At 41.4% G+C, this 17,584-nt stretch overlaps 3 protein-coding genes across 8 annotated transcripts in view; 2 read left to right on the plus strand and 1 right to left on the minus strand.

Moving 5' to 3' along the window:
- Positions 1 to 6,849, minus strand: abraxas2 (abraxas 2, BRISC complex subunit). 2 transcript variants are annotated; one of them, XM_029126972.3, is made up of 9 exons: positions 6,716 to 6,849; positions 5,482 to 5,572; positions 5,140 to 5,176; positions 4,575 to 4,641; positions 4,158 to 4,348; positions 3,870 to 3,989; positions 3,548 to 3,632; positions 3,352 to 3,466; positions 1 to 3,189 (listed from the first exon to the last, which is right to left on the minus strand). In XM_029126972.3, exons 1-9 carry the CDS (start codon positions 6,785 to 6,787, stop codon positions 2,606 to 2,608), a joined length of 1,362 nt encoding a protein of 453 aa, XP_028982805.1. In that variant the 5' UTR covers positions 6,788 to 6,849; the 3' UTR covers positions 1 to 2,605. The 2 variants fall into 2 exon arrangements, with proteins under 2 accessions (XP_028982805.1, XP_028982804.1); XM_029126971.3 differs by having other exon boundaries at positions 3,870 to 3,992.
- The window catches only part of LOC114841819 (protein FAM53B-like), a 26,074-nt gene continuing 11,387 nt past the window's right edge, over positions 2,898 to 17,584 (plus strand). Inside the window, exon 1 of one of the 4 annotated variants that reach the window (XM_041067547.2) lies at positions 2,898 to 3,037. The gene's annotated coding sequence lies outside the window, so the exon portion shown is untranslated. Of the gene's footprint in view, positions 3,038 to 12,234; positions 12,393 to 17,584 lie in introns of those variants that run through there. The other 3 variants (XM_029126973.2, XM_029126974.3, XM_055502809.1) reach the window with 3 other exon arrangements.
- On the plus strand, positions 6,847 to 10,226 carry eef1akmt2 (EEF1A lysine methyltransferase 2). Of its 2 annotated transcripts, none has more exons than XM_029126975.3 (6): positions 6,847 to 7,005; positions 7,294 to 7,359; positions 7,511 to 7,625; positions 7,770 to 7,877; positions 9,036 to 9,252; positions 9,978 to 10,226. In XM_029126975.3, exons 1-6 carry the CDS (start codon positions 6,857 to 6,859, stop codon positions 10,073 to 10,075), a joined length of 753 nt encoding a protein of 250 aa, XP_028982808.1. In that variant the 5' UTR covers positions 6,847 to 6,856; the 3' UTR covers positions 10,076 to 10,226. The 2 variants fall into 2 exon arrangements, with proteins under 2 accessions (XP_028982808.1, XP_028982810.1); XM_029126977.3 differs by having other exon boundaries at positions 7,294 to 7,349.

Consider the following 17,584-nt stretch of genomic DNA (forward strand, 5'->3'; position numbering starts at 1 on the left):
TATGACATATGCATATCGCATTTATTTCCCCCTTAATAACCATATTATCTACGCTTGTCCAAGCAAGTCCTTGGTCTATTTAAGCCAAGTACACCGAATCCAGATAAAAGCTGAGAAGATCTATGCTGAGCACTGTACTTTGTGCTTCAGGGAGGTGTTCATGTTGCTATGGCCCACACCAAGAGGAGAGGAGTGAACTACCAACATACAGTTAATACAGTATATTTGTAGAAGTTGAAAGGTATAGGATGTTACCAATGTTAGTTTTTATTCACTAGAACTCTGCTGCCTTTTTCATTTTGGCTATTAAGAGGTCAGGATTACACCTGGACATGCTAGAAAGCAATAAAAGCAATCATCTAAAAGTGGGGACTAGCATTAAAAACTGCTGTTCTATACCACCATAACACTCAGCTGAGACAAGCTTGTACAGGAAGTGCTGTTTAAATGCTACCCCACCCCTTGCTTACTATACATTCATTATTTATATTCATATAATTTTCCAGTACTCAATGGAAACCATACTACCTACAAACTGGTTTGATCACTTCTACCATTTTGATTGTGTTACCCTGGTTGATTATTTGGAGTGCCAGATCCTGACAAGTGATGCATTGGCATTACAAAACAGGGCAAATTAAGTGGCCCTAAGGCAAAAGAACACAACATACAAACAGATTGTGTGAATAAAGCTGAGCTTGTTCACAAGGCAAATCTTGTCTCATCACATTCTTCATTTCCAAATGCAGTGCACCCTGCTGGTCAATATTTTAGACACCCTTCTTGTGCAGTGCAAATGTCTATCCATGCTCGACTTAGCTGTGTAATGACTGGTTCATGTACAGTGGGGTCCTACACCACCTAATAAATCCATACTTCATTACTCAGTGAAGTTTAGTCTTTACCAAATGGGCCATGTGTTGAAAAAACATGTATGTGAGTCGTTGCCACTATACCAACTTTACCTTGCTGGATATTTGATAATTACACACATTGTCACTGATTTACAGTTAAACTGTCCAGTTTAAATAATGAAGCAAGCAAAGTGTAATTTAGGACACAATAAACATCTTTTCAGATAGACAAAGAACAATCTGGAATGGGAGACATGTAACTTAGCATGTAGCTGATTATTGCAAACAACACATAACTGTACCCTTCGAAAAGATGTGTGAATGTGTTCTGTGTGCAGATAGAAACTGCCCTGAGTGGAAGGCACTGTATACTGAAGCAAGGTCATGATGTTTTCATCACATTATCCAGGTCCAAACACATAACATCGACCCAACCAGGTCAGAATACTTGAGGTCTGCTGTCAACTTTGCTGTGACAGGAAGGTGATCGCTCACTCTCTGTTCCTAAGGTTACAATTCACACACTACAGGGGCTGTCAGCCTTCCATTATGACTTTAATAGAGAAACGTGAACTTGAAGTGGTTATATGATCATGCTCAGTAGTATTAGAGACAGCCAGCACTGTGAAGTGTAAGTAGCAGCCAGGTTTTATATGAAGAACAGACAGGTGCAGTTTTTGTAGTAGCTCTGTGTTGCAGCAGCAGAAGGGAACCATAAGCATCTTGTTAATAAAGCTACAGTACATTGTGTTTGCCCTGTGAAACCCCGTACAACGCACAAAAGTTGAGCTTGGCTCAGGGTGGTCATATACGATTACTCAAGTGGCACAACATGACAACATTGGTGTAGAGCAATAAAGAAAACTTCAATTTGTTAAGTGCAGCAAAGCGCATACAGTTTCAGTGATATCCAAAACAGACTGGACTTTGACATTCTTGTCAACCAAATGAGATCATCTATTATTAAATATGACAAAATATATATATTAATATAGGTATGTATGCATATATAAAGCACCCATTATAGAAGTGGCAGAGCAAATTTATCTATCTTCATCTAATTAGGCAGCTCGTACGATTAATTAAAAACTGAAAAATGAGGGTAACTCAAAGTAAATGAGAGACATATGCATGAAATTCTTATTACACAGCGTGCGTGTATATACTTCTTCAAATTAAAAATAGTTTGCAAAAATATTTTGCCTAGTTTTAAAGAACTGTTTGAAGGCTGCACGATAATTTACATTTGTTTTTCTTTGATAGTTTGTTTAAAATAAAGCAAAAAAAGGTAGTGCAAGAGATACAGCAATGCAAAGTGTGGGAGCTCAAAGTTGATAATGTAAAAAGAAAGCGTAGATTAGGGCCAGTCTTACATGACGCCAACCAGTCAAATGGCATAAAGTGTGATTTAATACCCACATCCATACCAGAAACCAGACAGATCCACAATTAAGGGCTTGGACAGACCCAGTTCAAATAAGAAAAAAAACCTAAAGAAAACAAACAAACAAAAAACAAAAACTTTCACCACCAGCAAGACATACCCGCTATGTCTGCAGAGCCTAGCAACGTGTCCCCTTAAAATGGAGATCAAACTAAGACAAGAAGAAATACACACAGTGGGACACCATCTGCCCATGCCTTTCACTTTCAGGACTGGCACTTCTTTTGTCTATCTTTGATTGTTTAAATCGTCCACCCATTAAAGTGTGTCTCTTGTTTAGGGCCTTTACACACAATGTGTCAGGTTTCTATGTGGTCTGTGATCCACGAGCATCCCCATCAGGACTGAGGGCAGCTGGTCGGCCTGGAACTAAAACGCTGGCAGAGACCATTTGCAGATGAGTAGTTTCACTCACTAGGTTTTCATATTCACTACTATCCTCATCTTCTTCATCATCATCCTCATCATCTTCATCATCATCATCATCTTCCTGCCCTGCAGCTTGTCTGTCTAATGAGTCAGAACTCGATCCATCACCATTGCCAAGGTACGGAGTGCTAGGAGTGGTAACAGGATTAGGGCTGGTGCCCAAGCTCAGGCCCAGGCCCATGGCTAAGCCCATTCCCAGTGGACCAGGGGTTGGGTGCCCTGGAGAGCCAACAGCTTGGGGCCGGGGCAGTAGAGCAGCACTGGTTGGTGGGGAAGAAGAGGAAAGCAGAGAGTCATCCTGGGACAAGAGGTCAGTATAAGACGGTGGGTTAGGTGAGGTACTGGGCCGCTCTGGAGCAGAGGGTGCGTGGAAAGTTATCCTGGACAGAAGGGAAGCCTCAGGAGGTTCTGTGTTCTCCTCTGGAGTGGACCGGGAGTCTGCATTTTGCACTTCACGTAGCCCTGTAAAACAACATTTAAACATGTAAGTAGTAAAATAGACATTGTAGGGTGAAGTCTGTAGTTTGCCAAATGTCACATTTATTTAGACCTTAGGAAAACATGTTTAAAAATGTGCACCAGTACAAATTTGAAAGAAAATTCTACATAATCCCAAACACATACTCTTCTCCTCTGCCGTCTTGCGTTTCCTGAGAGCGATTTGTTGTTTAAGTTTGTTCACATCCTCTTGAAATTTCTCCTTCACGCGTTCACTTTGTTCTACTTCGACACACACAGCCTGCAAAATGACAAAATTCATTGAGAGCAGTCTTTTCACAACACATTTTAGGGAAACTCCACAATCCGACATCCTACTTACTTGCACTTTATCTTGCAGTGCACTGTAGACTTGGAAAATTGTTCGAATATCCTTCATAACACCATCTTTATCAAAGAATTCAGCCCTGGAAAGATGCATGAACGACATAAAAAAACGACAAAAAAAAACAATACCAGTACCTTGTACCACATCATGCATTCACACACAAAGACACTAGAGAAGTAAAAGTGTGAGATGATGAACTTCCTAAAATACATGCTCAGATAAACACAGGTGGCTGCTTTAGTTCCATATACAATTTTAAAAGGAGACACTTTGCGTTCTCTGACTAGCAGCTACGTAGGTGCAGTTCTAACCATACCCATGTTCTTTGACGACCTTGGCGTAGTTTAGTGAGGTGTTCGGCACCGAGGAGATTTTGTATTCTTGCTGGCTAGTGTTGCCAAGATTCGGGATTGAGAGGGTGATTCTCTGGTTATACCTACTGGAGGAAAAATTACCAGTTAACTACCACAACATTGCAGCTTTATCAACACATTTACAAACTCTTGCTTTTACTAATCCTACTTCTTATTCTAAGAAAAATGGAAAATATGCAATCATTAGACATTAGACACTGTAGGATAACAGTGTGCGTAATCATCGTTACCTGCGGTTAGGTCTAAAGAGCACATACTCCAATGCATGTGTGGAACTGTTGGCAGTGGAGATGAAGCTGAAAAGAAGGAAGACTAGATCGGGCACCCCAAGCAGCTGGGTCAACTGTTTGTGGATGATCTGTTCCCTGAAAGACATCTGCTGCTGTGTGTTCCTTCGAAACCGGTACCAACCAATGACTTTCTGCAAAATGTAAAACAAAAAGGCAATCTTTGAAAAATGAAAAACTTCTGTGAGACATAAGCATCACCCACTTACGCTGTTTGCTTGCTAAATTGGTTTAAATAAAGTTTTGATTTATTGACATTTTAGGTGAAGCCTTGGTTATAAGCCAGCAAGGGGACATCAATGATATTTTAATCACTCTAAACCACAATTTATGTTTAAAACAATTAAATAAATTACTCACTTTCCGCCTATCTTTAAGAATGCTGTTGAGATTTTCTTCACTGACTTTGCCTGCGTAGTCATAAAAGCTGATGAGAAGAGGAAAAAGATTAAGTTCAAGCTGATTCATCATGTTCCTGCTTAACTTCTGCCTTAAGCGTCTTCTATACTCAATGTTGTCAGATGGGGCCATCTGCTGTCCAATGTCAAATTAACTCAGCCTGTGCTAAATGGACAAAGTATTTATTGAAGCTGTCCACTTCAATTGTTATTTCATTAACAGTGGCTGAAAGTTATAAATCTACAATCTATTTTACATGGAGAAAATTTTTCATTGAGATCCAAACAACAATAGTTAATGTTTTGACATCGCAATAACAATATGCCCAGTACACACTTTGTCTGTACACACAGCTGTATAAATCTTTAAGTTATGCAAGGTCTACACAGCATTGTTAATTGTATTTCCCTTTAGTGCAATCTGCTCTACAATAATAGCATGGGACATAACATATTATACCTATATTATGTTTATTGTAAATAATAAACCGTTCTAGCTATTTCAAAGTAAAAAGCTAATTTCTTACCTAAACAACTGTGCACAAGGATCATGGTTATGAATTTCTGTTGGGAACAAATGGTGACAGACATTACAGTTAAAAAAGCAATATGTAACAGTTTACAGGTATGATCCATCTGCAATACAAAGAGCAAGCAGCAGGCAATCTTTATTAGGATACATGTAATGCCCAAACATACAGAAATACAGTAGGTGTACATTATAGTCTCACAAAACAAATCATTCTGTCTTAAACCTCTCAGTTTACAACAATGTATCAACTATTATTTAATTCCATGTATTTTGAAGTTAGTGACAGTTGCAAAGTCCACACAAATCGAGTTTTGGTTTTGTCTGTTTCAAAACTTACCTACTATTTGGAGCAATTCTGCAGTGCTGATCTGTGTATCACTAATGCTGACAGTCTCTTCTTGCCTTACGTCTCCTAACAGGAAGCCCTCCTGTGTAAATAATTTTAAAAGCTCTGTTTAAGGCATAAATGCAGCCATCTATCAGTTTAACATTTTAGATACACCTTCTGAATCAAAACGTTTGATTACAAATGTGTTTGGACTAGTGGTCTTAAATATGTACCTCTAAAGACCAGTCAGATGAATAATGTTATGTAAAGGACATAATGCACAGAATCCTACAAAGCATTAACAATATCTGACTAATTGGATCAAAAGTAAAAAAACCTTTGTGAAATATAAACACATTTGGTCCAGGGTATAAATTACTGTCTCTTAGTGTAGAAAGAAACAGCATGATGTGCTTATATGAAAAAGCGTTGCCTTTCTCCGTCTGATGTTAGGAATGCGGGAAGACTTGTAGCAACTATGCACCTGCCCTAATTGACGGTTCCATGGACGTAAACACTGCTAGCCTACTTAGCTTAAACCAATATGTGAGACGTTTCCTGACCGTGATACCAAGACACATTTATGTAACTGTGTTTCTACAACACTAACCCAGAAAAAGGAAAAAATGTTAAGCCTTGACATTCGATTTGTTTAATACAACTGACTTACATGCAACCATGGTTAGCTTAGTAGCTAAACAGATAATCCCCTGTTAGCAATGCGGAAACGAGAAAACTTTTAAATGTCATCTAGCTAAGATAAAACACGGCTTGATGTCCCGATTTTAATCACACGAATAAAGTATATCAAATGCCAGCTCGAGGTTTTTGTGATATTAGGCGTAGAGTCACACGGAAGTAACTTCACTTGGAAGCTCAGCTAACATGCTAAGTGCCTAACTGCGGAGTATTTCCTGGAACACAAACAATCACAGGATCAGTTCATGTGTTTCAACATATGTGTTTTTGGTCCAACATAATAGGTGCCTAACAGTGTTAATTAGGGAGGCATTTAAAGAAAAAATACTGGTCAAGTCCTTACGTTTCTACAGCTACACAGACTTATTAAATCATAGAAGCCGGCAAATAGACGGAACCAAAGCTAGCTAACCAGCAACAGGATGATGACACTGGGAAACAAACCAAACTAAGGGCGATGGTGAACGATCACAAACACCAACGACTTGTGAACATCTAATAAAGCACTGTGTAATAGTTTGTCAGCGTAATGTGGAATACTCACATGATCTGAGTTGCTGTTAGCGCTGTGATAACAGACAGAACTAAAAGTATAACCTGAAATGGATGCCGCCATGATGGAAACATCCCTATCAATCCCGTTGCCCCCCGCGGTCGCGAGCACGCGCCTCTAACGCAATGTATTATGGGAACTGTCGGCAAACATTTGACAGCGTCTTCCAGCATGGAGGACGCCGCAGTAGTCACGCATGGCAGTGGATATGTCTCAGACCCAGAGGACGACCAGTATTCAGACAACGATTTTGGACCATCGAAACTGGGAACTAAAGAATAGTACGTGTTGTGACTTGTTTCATATATCTGCATGTGATTGTTGGTTATTTTCTTCAGGCTCCACGTCTAGACAGAACAACAACAACGCTAACGGATATGCTAACTTTCTAATGAAGTTAACTATTTAAGTACCATGTTTTAATGGGGTACAGTGTTTTCTGTTTTTCTATTTGAACGTGTTCTTCGCTTCCAAAATCCAATTTATAATAATGCATTTTCAGTTGGTCTAGCTAAAAGGTTTGAGTTATTTTTTCTAAATGATCATCAGTGTTGCGTGCTTTTCCACAGTTGGGAGGCTGCTTACCAAAAAGAACTTGAGACATTCAAAGACATTGGGGATATTGGTGAGATATGGTAATCAGTCAGTTAACTTCAAAGATTTCATGGTCCATCATTTTATCTGCTGCACAATCCCCATAATAAATAAGGATTCCTACCTAAAGACATTACCTGCTGGGGTCATCTGTTTGTGAAATATTAAGGTTTCTTCTTTGTTTTTTGTTAGGTTTGGTGAGGGAAGCATGAGTCGTGTCCTGCGATGGATGGACAATGCTAATATCCCTAAAGATGCCTCAATTCTGGATATCGGAACTGGAAATGGGGCATTTTTAGTTGAACTGGTGTGAGCACAGTGAAAGAAATGTTAACACTATTATGATTTTAGTATAATAAGTGTTTTAAGTGTTTAAGGACCTTAAACAGTTTTCGCTCATTTTAATTAAATAGTTGCTTAACTTTGTTGTTTGTTGTGTTTTTGTGTCAAGGCTAGGCAAGGATACAGGAATTTGGTGGGCATAGATTATAGTCCAGCATCTGTAGAATTGGCCAGAAGTGTCCTTCAGGCGGAGGACTTGGCAGATGTCAGCGTTAAGGTTTGTTCAGTCTTTTTGTTATGCAAACCAGATACTTTTTTTAAAGCACATTGAGAGTTAAGGTAAACACATGTAAAGTTAATGACTCTTGCAGTGTTTGAATATATCTTAGTCAGTGGTGTCATTATCAAATCTGTTACAATGTAACAACGAAATTGGTCTTCTGCATTTAACCCATCCCTTGGGGGAGCGTGGGCTGCATGCAAGGCGCCCGGGGAGCTAGTGAAAAGTGTCTTACTCAAGGACACACCGTGCAGCCAGAGACTTTCGTTTCCCTGGCCGATGCCCTACCCACCGAGCTACCAGGCCACGTTGTACAAGTTGCTTTTTTACTCAAAAGGAATTCCCATCCTTATTTAATATGAATGTACAGTATAGCTTTCGTCAACCTCTTCAAGAAATGTAATAGATGAGCTTTGCGTTCCTATAAGTATAATGCAGTCTGCTATATACATCACACACCTGCGATGGTGCTTGCTTTGCTTGAGCAGAAGGTGTGCCATTGAAGTGAATATTGATGTTAGCTGGAAAGGGGGATTACAGTAGTTGCATAAATGTGTGTATTTTAGAGAGGAATGGTGTGTTGGCAGCTTTTCCAATGCCAAAATAATTGGGCTGAATGTGCACATTTTTAAATTTGCATTTGTAGTCTGATGGACTCATTTTATAAAAGACGCTCATCAGGAAGAGGTCCTTCTTTTTCTATGTTGGGTCCTATCTCCATGAACAGTATGGTGTAATTTTCATACATTCCTCCAGTTTTGCCATGTTACATGCTTGCACTCTAACTGAACTCGTGTCAGTTTTAGAAGTATATAGACATTTCTGTCTCCAGGAAATCTGTGTTGGTCCTCCTTCATAAATATCTCATTTTGTGACACATGCTTGGTGAGCATGTAACTTTTGAGCTCACCCCAGAGATTTTGCTGTTCTGCCCTTGGTCCAGATAAAGGGCTCCTTTTACTTGTGGTATGGTAGGTCAGTAACCTCTGCAGAATTAACTGCTGTTCTGTCGGCCGTTGAAATTTATTTTAAAAAGTGACTCACTGAGGTGAGACACATTTTATCTCCATTAATGCTGAAAGATGAAGATGTGGTAAATTTCACCCACCCTCTGAAGACTCTGACTTAACTTTTGTTTCCTTTTTTTTATTTAAGGAGATGGATTTCTTAAGATGTCAAGGGGAGCTGAGGGATTTTGACATCTGTATCGACAAGGGAACATTTGATGCTATAAGCCTCAACCCAGAAAACACAGAGGAAGGCAAAAAACTTTATGTCCAAGCTCTAAAAAGGGCTCTGAAAAACAAAGGATTTTTTGTAATCACTTCCTGCAACTGGACAAAAGAGCAGCTGCTAGAAAGATTTAATGAAGGTAAGGGGAAATAATTGCTGCGTTTGATCATTTATCAGAGGGCTTCTTATGACCAGCATGCAAGTTGTTTGGGAATGCAATGTTTTTATTAAAAACAAGCTTTGATCAGGCTTTTTAACATCAATTGTTAATCTTTAATCTATGTATTGAATTCATTTTGGTGTTTCCATTACTCTATAGAAGACATTAAGTTTTGTTCAGAATTAATTTTTGATGTAGTTGAATTAAACAGCATATAGTCTTTGTTTTTAAAAATAATTACAGTCCTTAGTAATTTCATTATACATCATTATACAATTTAATGAAATTTATTAGGATTTATTCATGTCCCTGGCAAGTAACATTTGCACGGCTGTATTCTTAGTTTGCTCCTGAGTCAAAACGCAGGCAGAGTTACACATTTACAACGGTTACCTGTCAGGTTGTTAAGCAGCAGACAACAACAGCCCTGCAAAGTCAGATTTTCCATTACCAGACACTTGTCTTGGTGTAGTCACTCTAGGGTGCCTGCAGGGGGCCAAAGGGCAGTGAGAGCTCATCTGTTACATTGACAGATTGTCTTTACAAGGCCCCAGGAAGCAGCACAGATGGTGGATGGATACTTCTTGGCTTGAGTTTTTTTTCCAGAACCTCCATAGTGCACAAGAAAGGATTTTAAACCATCTAGAGGTCAGAATATTGATATTCTTATTCTTAATCTCTAAATTGTCTTTGTTATCTCACAGGATTTGAGTTTGTGCGGGAGCTGCCAACACCCAGTTTTCAGTTTGGAGGCAAGACAGGCAGCAGTGTGTCAGCACTCGTCTTCAAACAAGTACACTGACTGATGTCTTCAGGGATTTTTTTCCCCATCAAGAATTGTTTTCAATATACTTCTGTACATTAAGACTTTTTTTTACATGATCTCTGATTATGCATTTTTGCATAATCAGAACTTCTTTAACTGTAATAAAGAAGACATTTTCCCTAGCCAATTACGATTGTGATTTGTGACTGCTACACTGACCTTTGCTGATAGACAGAGCTGAAGAGGCCTGTTTTAAACGTGAAACTATCATAATTATGACTTGTTAAACATTTATTTCAGCAAATATCTAGATAGTTACAGTTTGAGGGTTGTGTACGTCAAAGTGTTATAATGTATTGGGTTGTACCTCATGGACTGTTGAAGTCCAGAAATGGTAATGGAACTTTTTCTGTTAAATGAGTTTTGCTTTTAAACCATTGGAATCCATACACGGGTGATGCCTGGTAACTCCCGCGGGTTGCAAGCAAAGCTATAATCTGTCTGCTGGGTTTCCCCATCAAGGCGTTTGAAAGGAACTTTAAGAGCCCAGACCCACAGATTGTTTAGTCTTACCAGGTTTTTTAATTGCATCCATCTTTCATATACTGTAGTAGAAGCCCTACATAACTGGCTAGTAGAGCTTGGGGTCCTGACAACCTCTGACATAAAGAATAAACATAAGGCCATGTCATCTGTCAACAGAAAACGCTTGCCTGCCATTTCCTTTCTCAATGGCATCATTATTAACTGCAAAACACCGGATCCTAATTGCAAGCTGGGCTGGTGGCCCAATGGGAGCCATCGATGTTGAGGCATGCTGTTGAGTAAACACATGCAAGCTTTACAAGAATTACTGCCTGGAATTTTACAAGGCAGTCTGGATATCCTGCCTGGATGTGCATGTTATGCCCACACTACTCACCCACAGAGATTTTCACTTGAAGTAAAATGTTTATTGGACTCGTCTGTTAAGTGTCAACTCGGTAGCCAATGTTCATGTTTAGCGTCTTTAATGTACACCATCGAGTGACTGTTTGGGTATTTGTAATTGTCACCATGTTGTTAAATTCTTATATGAAGCTACCCCTACTTCTTTGTACAGTAGTAACTCATTTGTCTTTGTCAGGTTCAGTTCCTTATAGACACACTGCAATTCAATCCTGTTTTTTTCCATAACCTGAGCATCATTACTAATAGAGGATCATGTACTGTTGCATTAATTTAGTTATACTGACGTTCATCTCTAATATTTTGAGACATCCAATATTTAGAGCCTGTTAAAGACACGCTATGGACTAATTCGGGAAGCGAAACCTTTGTGTCATCTGTTAAAGCAGTTTATTCCATCCACCATCATGTGAAGTTATACATGTGCATCTTAAGCTGTGTGGCACATTTGCCACCATCAGCACTTTTTCCGCTTTCAATTTGGAACATGATTAAAGCCGCACTTTTATTCCACCCATAATGTTAAACTATAAGCTTTTAGACTTAGTGCTGAGGCCCCGTGACCACTCTGCTACCATGAATGCTATGCATTCATTTTAACCTCTCAAGTGCGATACTGCAAATATTTATGTTTTTTCCCCTCCATCTCCCTGGAAACATAGTTGAAGGTGCCCTAATGGGATTTCTGTGGAGTGGCTGAATTACTCCACCACTTAGAGATAGGTTTCCACAGCTCTCTACAGGTTTAGTAACTACTACAGCATTTCTGCGTTACATCACAATACATAACCTATACATGCATTTTTATTTATTTAATTTCATTTTGATACGTTTCTGGCTTATATGTTTCAATTACTTGCATGAAAAGAGATTGCGGAGGTAGAGTTTATATATATGTTACTTATATTTTCCATCCTCTTGGAGTAGTGGGATGCTGACAGACGTTGCTTAAACATCAAGGGAGGACACATTAATAGAAACTTGCAGTTTGTAGTTGCCTGTGGCCGCTGAGGGACAAACCAACTCGAGGGGGGGTTTGAGTGTTGTAGATGAAGCTTTAAACCGTACAGTACGAGAACGCGCTTTGACCTTTTGATGCTTTAGACTCCATCAACTATAATCTGTTTTACAGCGATTTAAGGGCGAGTTGTCGTTGGTAGACACGTGTCCTACGCGGTCCGTCTGCGGCTCCACCACCCCCTCCCCCGCCGCTGGGTGGTTGGTCCGGACACGGATATAGCTCCACTGACGCTGAAGTCTGGAAGCAGCAGCGGTGCCGCAGCTGCGCGCAGTCGTGCGCCGGAGACGCAGAGCGGGCGCCCGCAACTTTTGTGTCGTTTCTCCCGCGGCCCCTTTGTTGGACATGACCTAACCTCCGCAAGACAGAGCCTCTGCCGCCCAGGTAGTAGTTCACATACCCGACTCTTAGCGCAGGCGCGCGGCACGGTGCGTGTTCTTTCGCTTTTGCGGACTTTTCCTAAGTGTTCTCATGCGGGGTTTCCTCCGTGACTCGCTCAACACGCGAGGTCACTGCGGGGCACAAAGAGGGCCGCTCGTCTCATTCAATGCAAAACGACAGTGCGCAGCGAACGTGCAGTTGGTCGCGTGGCCGATCCCGCGTCGAGGCTCGGCGCAGTCTGGACGCGGTCGGATGTCGTGAGCCTCAGCATCTGAACGTGGGGTTTGTCTGCGCGTGCCGGAGTCCGGTGCCTCGCGGGGGCTCGCGCACACGCAGCCCCCGCGTCGATCAGCCGAGGCTGTTGTCAAACGCGCTGTCTGTAGGTGTGGAGCGCGTGTGGTTTCTGTGCAGCTCATAGTGACAATGCTCCTCGCCACAATCTGAGCGAAGACTTTGTAACTTTGAGTGTTTTGACTCACAAGGCCTGGTTTCATATCTCTCACCAATCTCCACCACACATGTAGGGTTTTGTTTCCTCTCGACATAACTGACTACTAATTCAGTGCTTTTTCACAAAAGGGGATTTTCTTCTTATGCTCAAGCGGCTGAATTTGTGAGCTGCAATGTTCCTTCCTCAATTTTGCTCAAAAAAAAAAAAAAATCCACATCCTTGGCTGCATCATGACATCAACTCTGTACATGGATGCTAATATTTAAATATGGCACCAAGTCACATTGAGACTTGATGAGCACATTGGTAGCAGACCCGTTATATTGAGACGCAGCATATGGATTCCACCTGTCGTCAACTGAGTAAAGCCCTAAATGCATTCTGTAATTAAGCATAAACACCACAGTGAGTCTTCAGGGTCGGGGATTAACTGCTGGTGCTTGCTTTGCCCTGTCTCGTATCGTGTGGCAGTCGGTTGATCTTTGTGGACACCACAAACACAACACTACGAGGAACTGGTTTAATAGGACACACGGACTGGAAATCCTTGGAAATGCTGCCTGGTGCCGCTACTGAAGGCGTCCGCGCTGGTTTGAGGCTTGAAACAGGAAATGTCATTAGTCTCAAGGTTTGTGCTCATGAAGCACAAAGCTGTGAGTTTCAGGTTGTGTAGTTGCAGAAGGAGCTGGTGAGAAAGGTGCCATTAGCAACGCTGCTTAGGCTGAAACAAATCCTGTGTTGAGCCTTTATGATTGTTTTTTTTATTTTTTATAATAGTTTCAAAAGTTTAAGTGTTTTACACTTTCTAATCCAGTGTGCAGTAGCATTGACCACAAAACTCGCAGCTCGCTGTCCGTCCTCAGGTGCTCCTAATCACTGTCCCATCTTTTCAGTAAAGATTTTCCCTAATTGTGCTGTAACAATGCCAGCGCTGTCGCCGAGTGCAGACTTGTTTTTAACGTACTATGGGTGTAATTTATGGAAGCAATTAAGGCCGTCGGGCTTTTAAAGGGGATCGCTCTCCGCCGAAGACGCACACATTTGCAATGTCTTTGTGTTGCATGCAAAAGGCCCTATTAGAGCTCCTTTCTGTCAGTGGGCAGCTGTGTGCTGAGCGAGCCACTGGGCCATTCTCCTCGTGTGTGTGTACAGCTCTTAGTCAGTCCAAACACACTGACACACATGCTGCCACTTCCCCCTCTCTGTCTGTTTCTTTCTCTGCCTTTCTAAATATTCCAACCTCACTTTTTTTTTCCTTTTTTATTTTTCTCCTTGCTCCTCTTGTACTGTGGGTCGCCTCCTTTCACTCGTCCTCTGGCTTGAGGCATTATGCAAAGCTACCAGAAAGGGGTTGTTAGCCATGCCTGTCTGTGCCTCCATGTTGCACTCTATTCATTTCGCAGGCCTGGCTTTCTTCTGCGAGCTGCAGTCATATCTGCTGCTGCATCGCCCACTGAAACTTGTACCGCTGCGTCTTCAGGGTACAGTGCGTGCGCTGCTTTTATTTCTCGCTTTGTGTATCCCGTCCTCATTACCATGATAGAGTTGTTAGTCTGGCGTCTTCGTGCCCACGGAGCCAAAGACCTGCAGCTAGAAAGAAAAGAAAAGAGGCTTTCTAGCGCTGCCCCAACCCCCTAAGACACGCACCAAACTCTTTGAAATGAAAGGCATTCTGGGACGAAGCACCAGCGCTCCATTCAACACAGCCACAGTTGTAGGGTTTATCTTAGCTTGCAGTTTATTAGGCCTATCTAAAACAATGCAGTCTAATGCAGTAAATGTAATTTTGAGACTTCCTGATACAAATGTGTGGTCATCTTTTAGGTGGTTTTGTAGTAATGATGACTATGAAGCGTAGCATGCATGTCTTGCGGTGGTGCGTCTCCGTATGCCATCCTGATAGAAATAGATATGTACCGAAAACTCATGGGAGTGCATCACTAGAAAAGAGAAACGAAAGCCTTCGGTTCGTGTTTGCCCACAGTGTGATTTCATACTCCAGTATGTTGAACCTATTTCCCACAGTTGTTCCATCTTCTGCTCCACAGTTGTGCAAGCCCAGGCTTGAGAACAAAGCCAGCGCGTCCTGTCCAATTATCACAGCAACATGTGTCATAACATCCACCCGTCTGTAAAATGTTGTAAGCGAGTCACAAGTGTCGGGTTTGCGACGGGACGTTTTGACCCGCAGAGATGGAAAAACCAAAAATCAGGTTATTGGCAGCAGATCAGATGATTCAGTAGAATGTCCCCAAGTGCGTTCAGGGGGGAAATGAAAGTATCGCATCAGGGCATCAGCGTGTGCATGCGCATGAGTTTTAAAATGTGTAGTAGTGTAGTTATTGTTGTTTGTGCAGTTCTATTATTTTGGAAGGGCTCAGTATATGGACCTTATGACTACCCAGTATCACAAACAATTTAACTTGACAATGTGATTTCCTTTTCGCGGGAATAATTCGATTAAATTGTTAATTCTGCAAACAACATTACTTGATTCTGATTTAATATAATTTAGCTACTAACGCAGTAAAGGCAGTTTTTCCAAGTTTCTTTACAACACGGAGCAGTCACAAACACTTTATTTTGCACTTCTATATGTTGGCTGCATGACATGTCTGTAGGTGGAGTTTCAAAAAGGAAAACGCCCAAACTGGAAACCGCTTCATTTGACTTTCAAATCCTCAAATAAATAGATTGCGATGTATGTCCTTCGCACTCAAAGTACACACTTTGCCGAGCAGTCGCAGGCTCCATATGTCGAGCTGAGGCCCTGGTGAGTGAGTGAGTGAATGAATGAGCGGACCGATGGAATGCTGCTTGGTTTTCTTCATGACATTCTTCCACCCATGCACACACTCATCACAACCCTAATGCATTTTCAAAATGTCAATTATGTAATAGCAGAAATGTTACAGTACTTAATTGGTGGTGACACTAGTACAGCATAACTGATGTACAACATAGGAGTGGTCCCACTTTTCTTCTTTTAAAGCCAGCTCCTTTGGAGATTCCCATGTAACTTGATGGATTAGGTGCACAGAACAGATTGGGGGCTCATGGATAATGGAAGAAACCCCCATCTGAAAAAAAGATTGATGGGGGGTAATGCAATTAGGCTGGTAACTGATGTATGGAGAATGACGGCATGTCACTGCAGGGGGTGAGAGGCCCTATACCTGCCTTTACTCAAACGGAAACACCTGAGCTGATGCCTGTCAAGCTAAAGATTGCATCTAACTACATACTCTGGTTTGAAACTGGAGTTGACCTTGACTAAATTTCAGGCTGTGTGAATGGAGGCATTCTTTATTTTTTGTGAGCTGATGACCTGTCTCCATGCTGTGGCTCAGCTGGCCTTGATCAATAGCGCAGCTTCCTGTGACAGACACACTCGCTGATAAAGCAGCGATGAGTCGCCCAGATCGTTTCTTTTAAGGGCGTTAATGTCTGCCTTTTTTATATCACCAGTTGTCCCTTTTTCTTGTTTTGTTTGGTTGCCATGGCTACCCCATAAATTCCATCAAAACCATGTAGTGCTTAAATGGTTATGTGAAGGAAGTTAAAGAGAAAGTGGACCTGCAGAAATATATAAAAGTTTAGCTCCATATACTGAAACAAAATCTTTTTAATCTGAGCAGATAGCTGCTTTGTTGCTTGTCTTATCTGCTCTCACTCTGGCAGTAAATGCATCACATCTGTTGAGGTAGCCTTATCTTACTGTCTTTATTATGTGATTCATGTGCTGTTGATGGCAAATGATGCATTTGTCTGAGGTGGGTCGGTGTGGCAGCATGTGTTAGACTGTAGCCTTGTAACTTCAGGGTTTGTCTGTCTGCATTAAGTCATAAAGCTTTTCGTCCCACGCCTAAATTAGGCGCAGCATGTAACCACAAGGGAAGCAGAACCTGTATGCTGCGAAGTGTGTTATGTGAGCGTTGTTAGTGTGACTTCACGCAACCCCAGCACTGAGAACGGCGTTAACTGGACTTACAGGTTCAGTGTTGTCAAGTGATTCCAGTCAAACCTCAAGGTTTTACCACAGAACTGTTATGGGCAATGTCTCCAATTCCAGGGTTTAGTGAAGTGACGCATTTAGGTTGTTTAGGTGGCAGTTGACTTGGATGTTACTGATGTCGTCCTAGAGAACCTTGCAGAATCAGCTAATTGAAGATGGTGCATAACGTTAAACTGAATAAGCACTTGAGATGAATGCATTTTTGAACATCCAGTGCTGTGAGTGTGCTGCTTTTTGGGTGCTGGGGTGATGGCCACAGCATTCAGTGGTATGTCTTGACCTCCCTAGGACCAGTTTTACGACCTCTGCTGTGTTATGAGAAAGAAAGTGCCCCTCTGTAGTCTTTGACAAAAGGATGCCTCTTACTTTTAAGATGTAGGTTCGTAAAAGCCTTGGAGGTTTTGTAAAAACATGTCAACATCTTTGTGAACGGCAAAATGATGGGTTTTGCAACGTCTGGCTGATTAGAAGACTTGTTTACTTGTTGGTAGATTTAAATTTCTGAATATAGGATTGCACAAGGATTTCCACTTGTACCGCTAATAAAGTATTTGTTCAGTCCTTATTTGATTAGTATGAAATGAGCTGAAACGAGAGCCCACAGCCACCGATCAAAGTCTTGACACCAGACGCGCTCTGCACAAGTATGCAGTAACCAGAGCCAATTGGTGATGGACACCAAACACCCCGTCACAGAACTTTAGGGGGCCCTAAGTAGGCTTCTATTCATCT

Source organism: Betta splendens, chromosome 15, assembly GCF_900634795.4.
Source record: "Betta splendens chromosome 15, fBetSpl5.4, whole genome shotgun sequence".
Taxonomy (NCBI): Eukaryota; Metazoa; Chordata; class Actinopteri; order Anabantiformes; family Osphronemidae; genus Betta; species Betta splendens.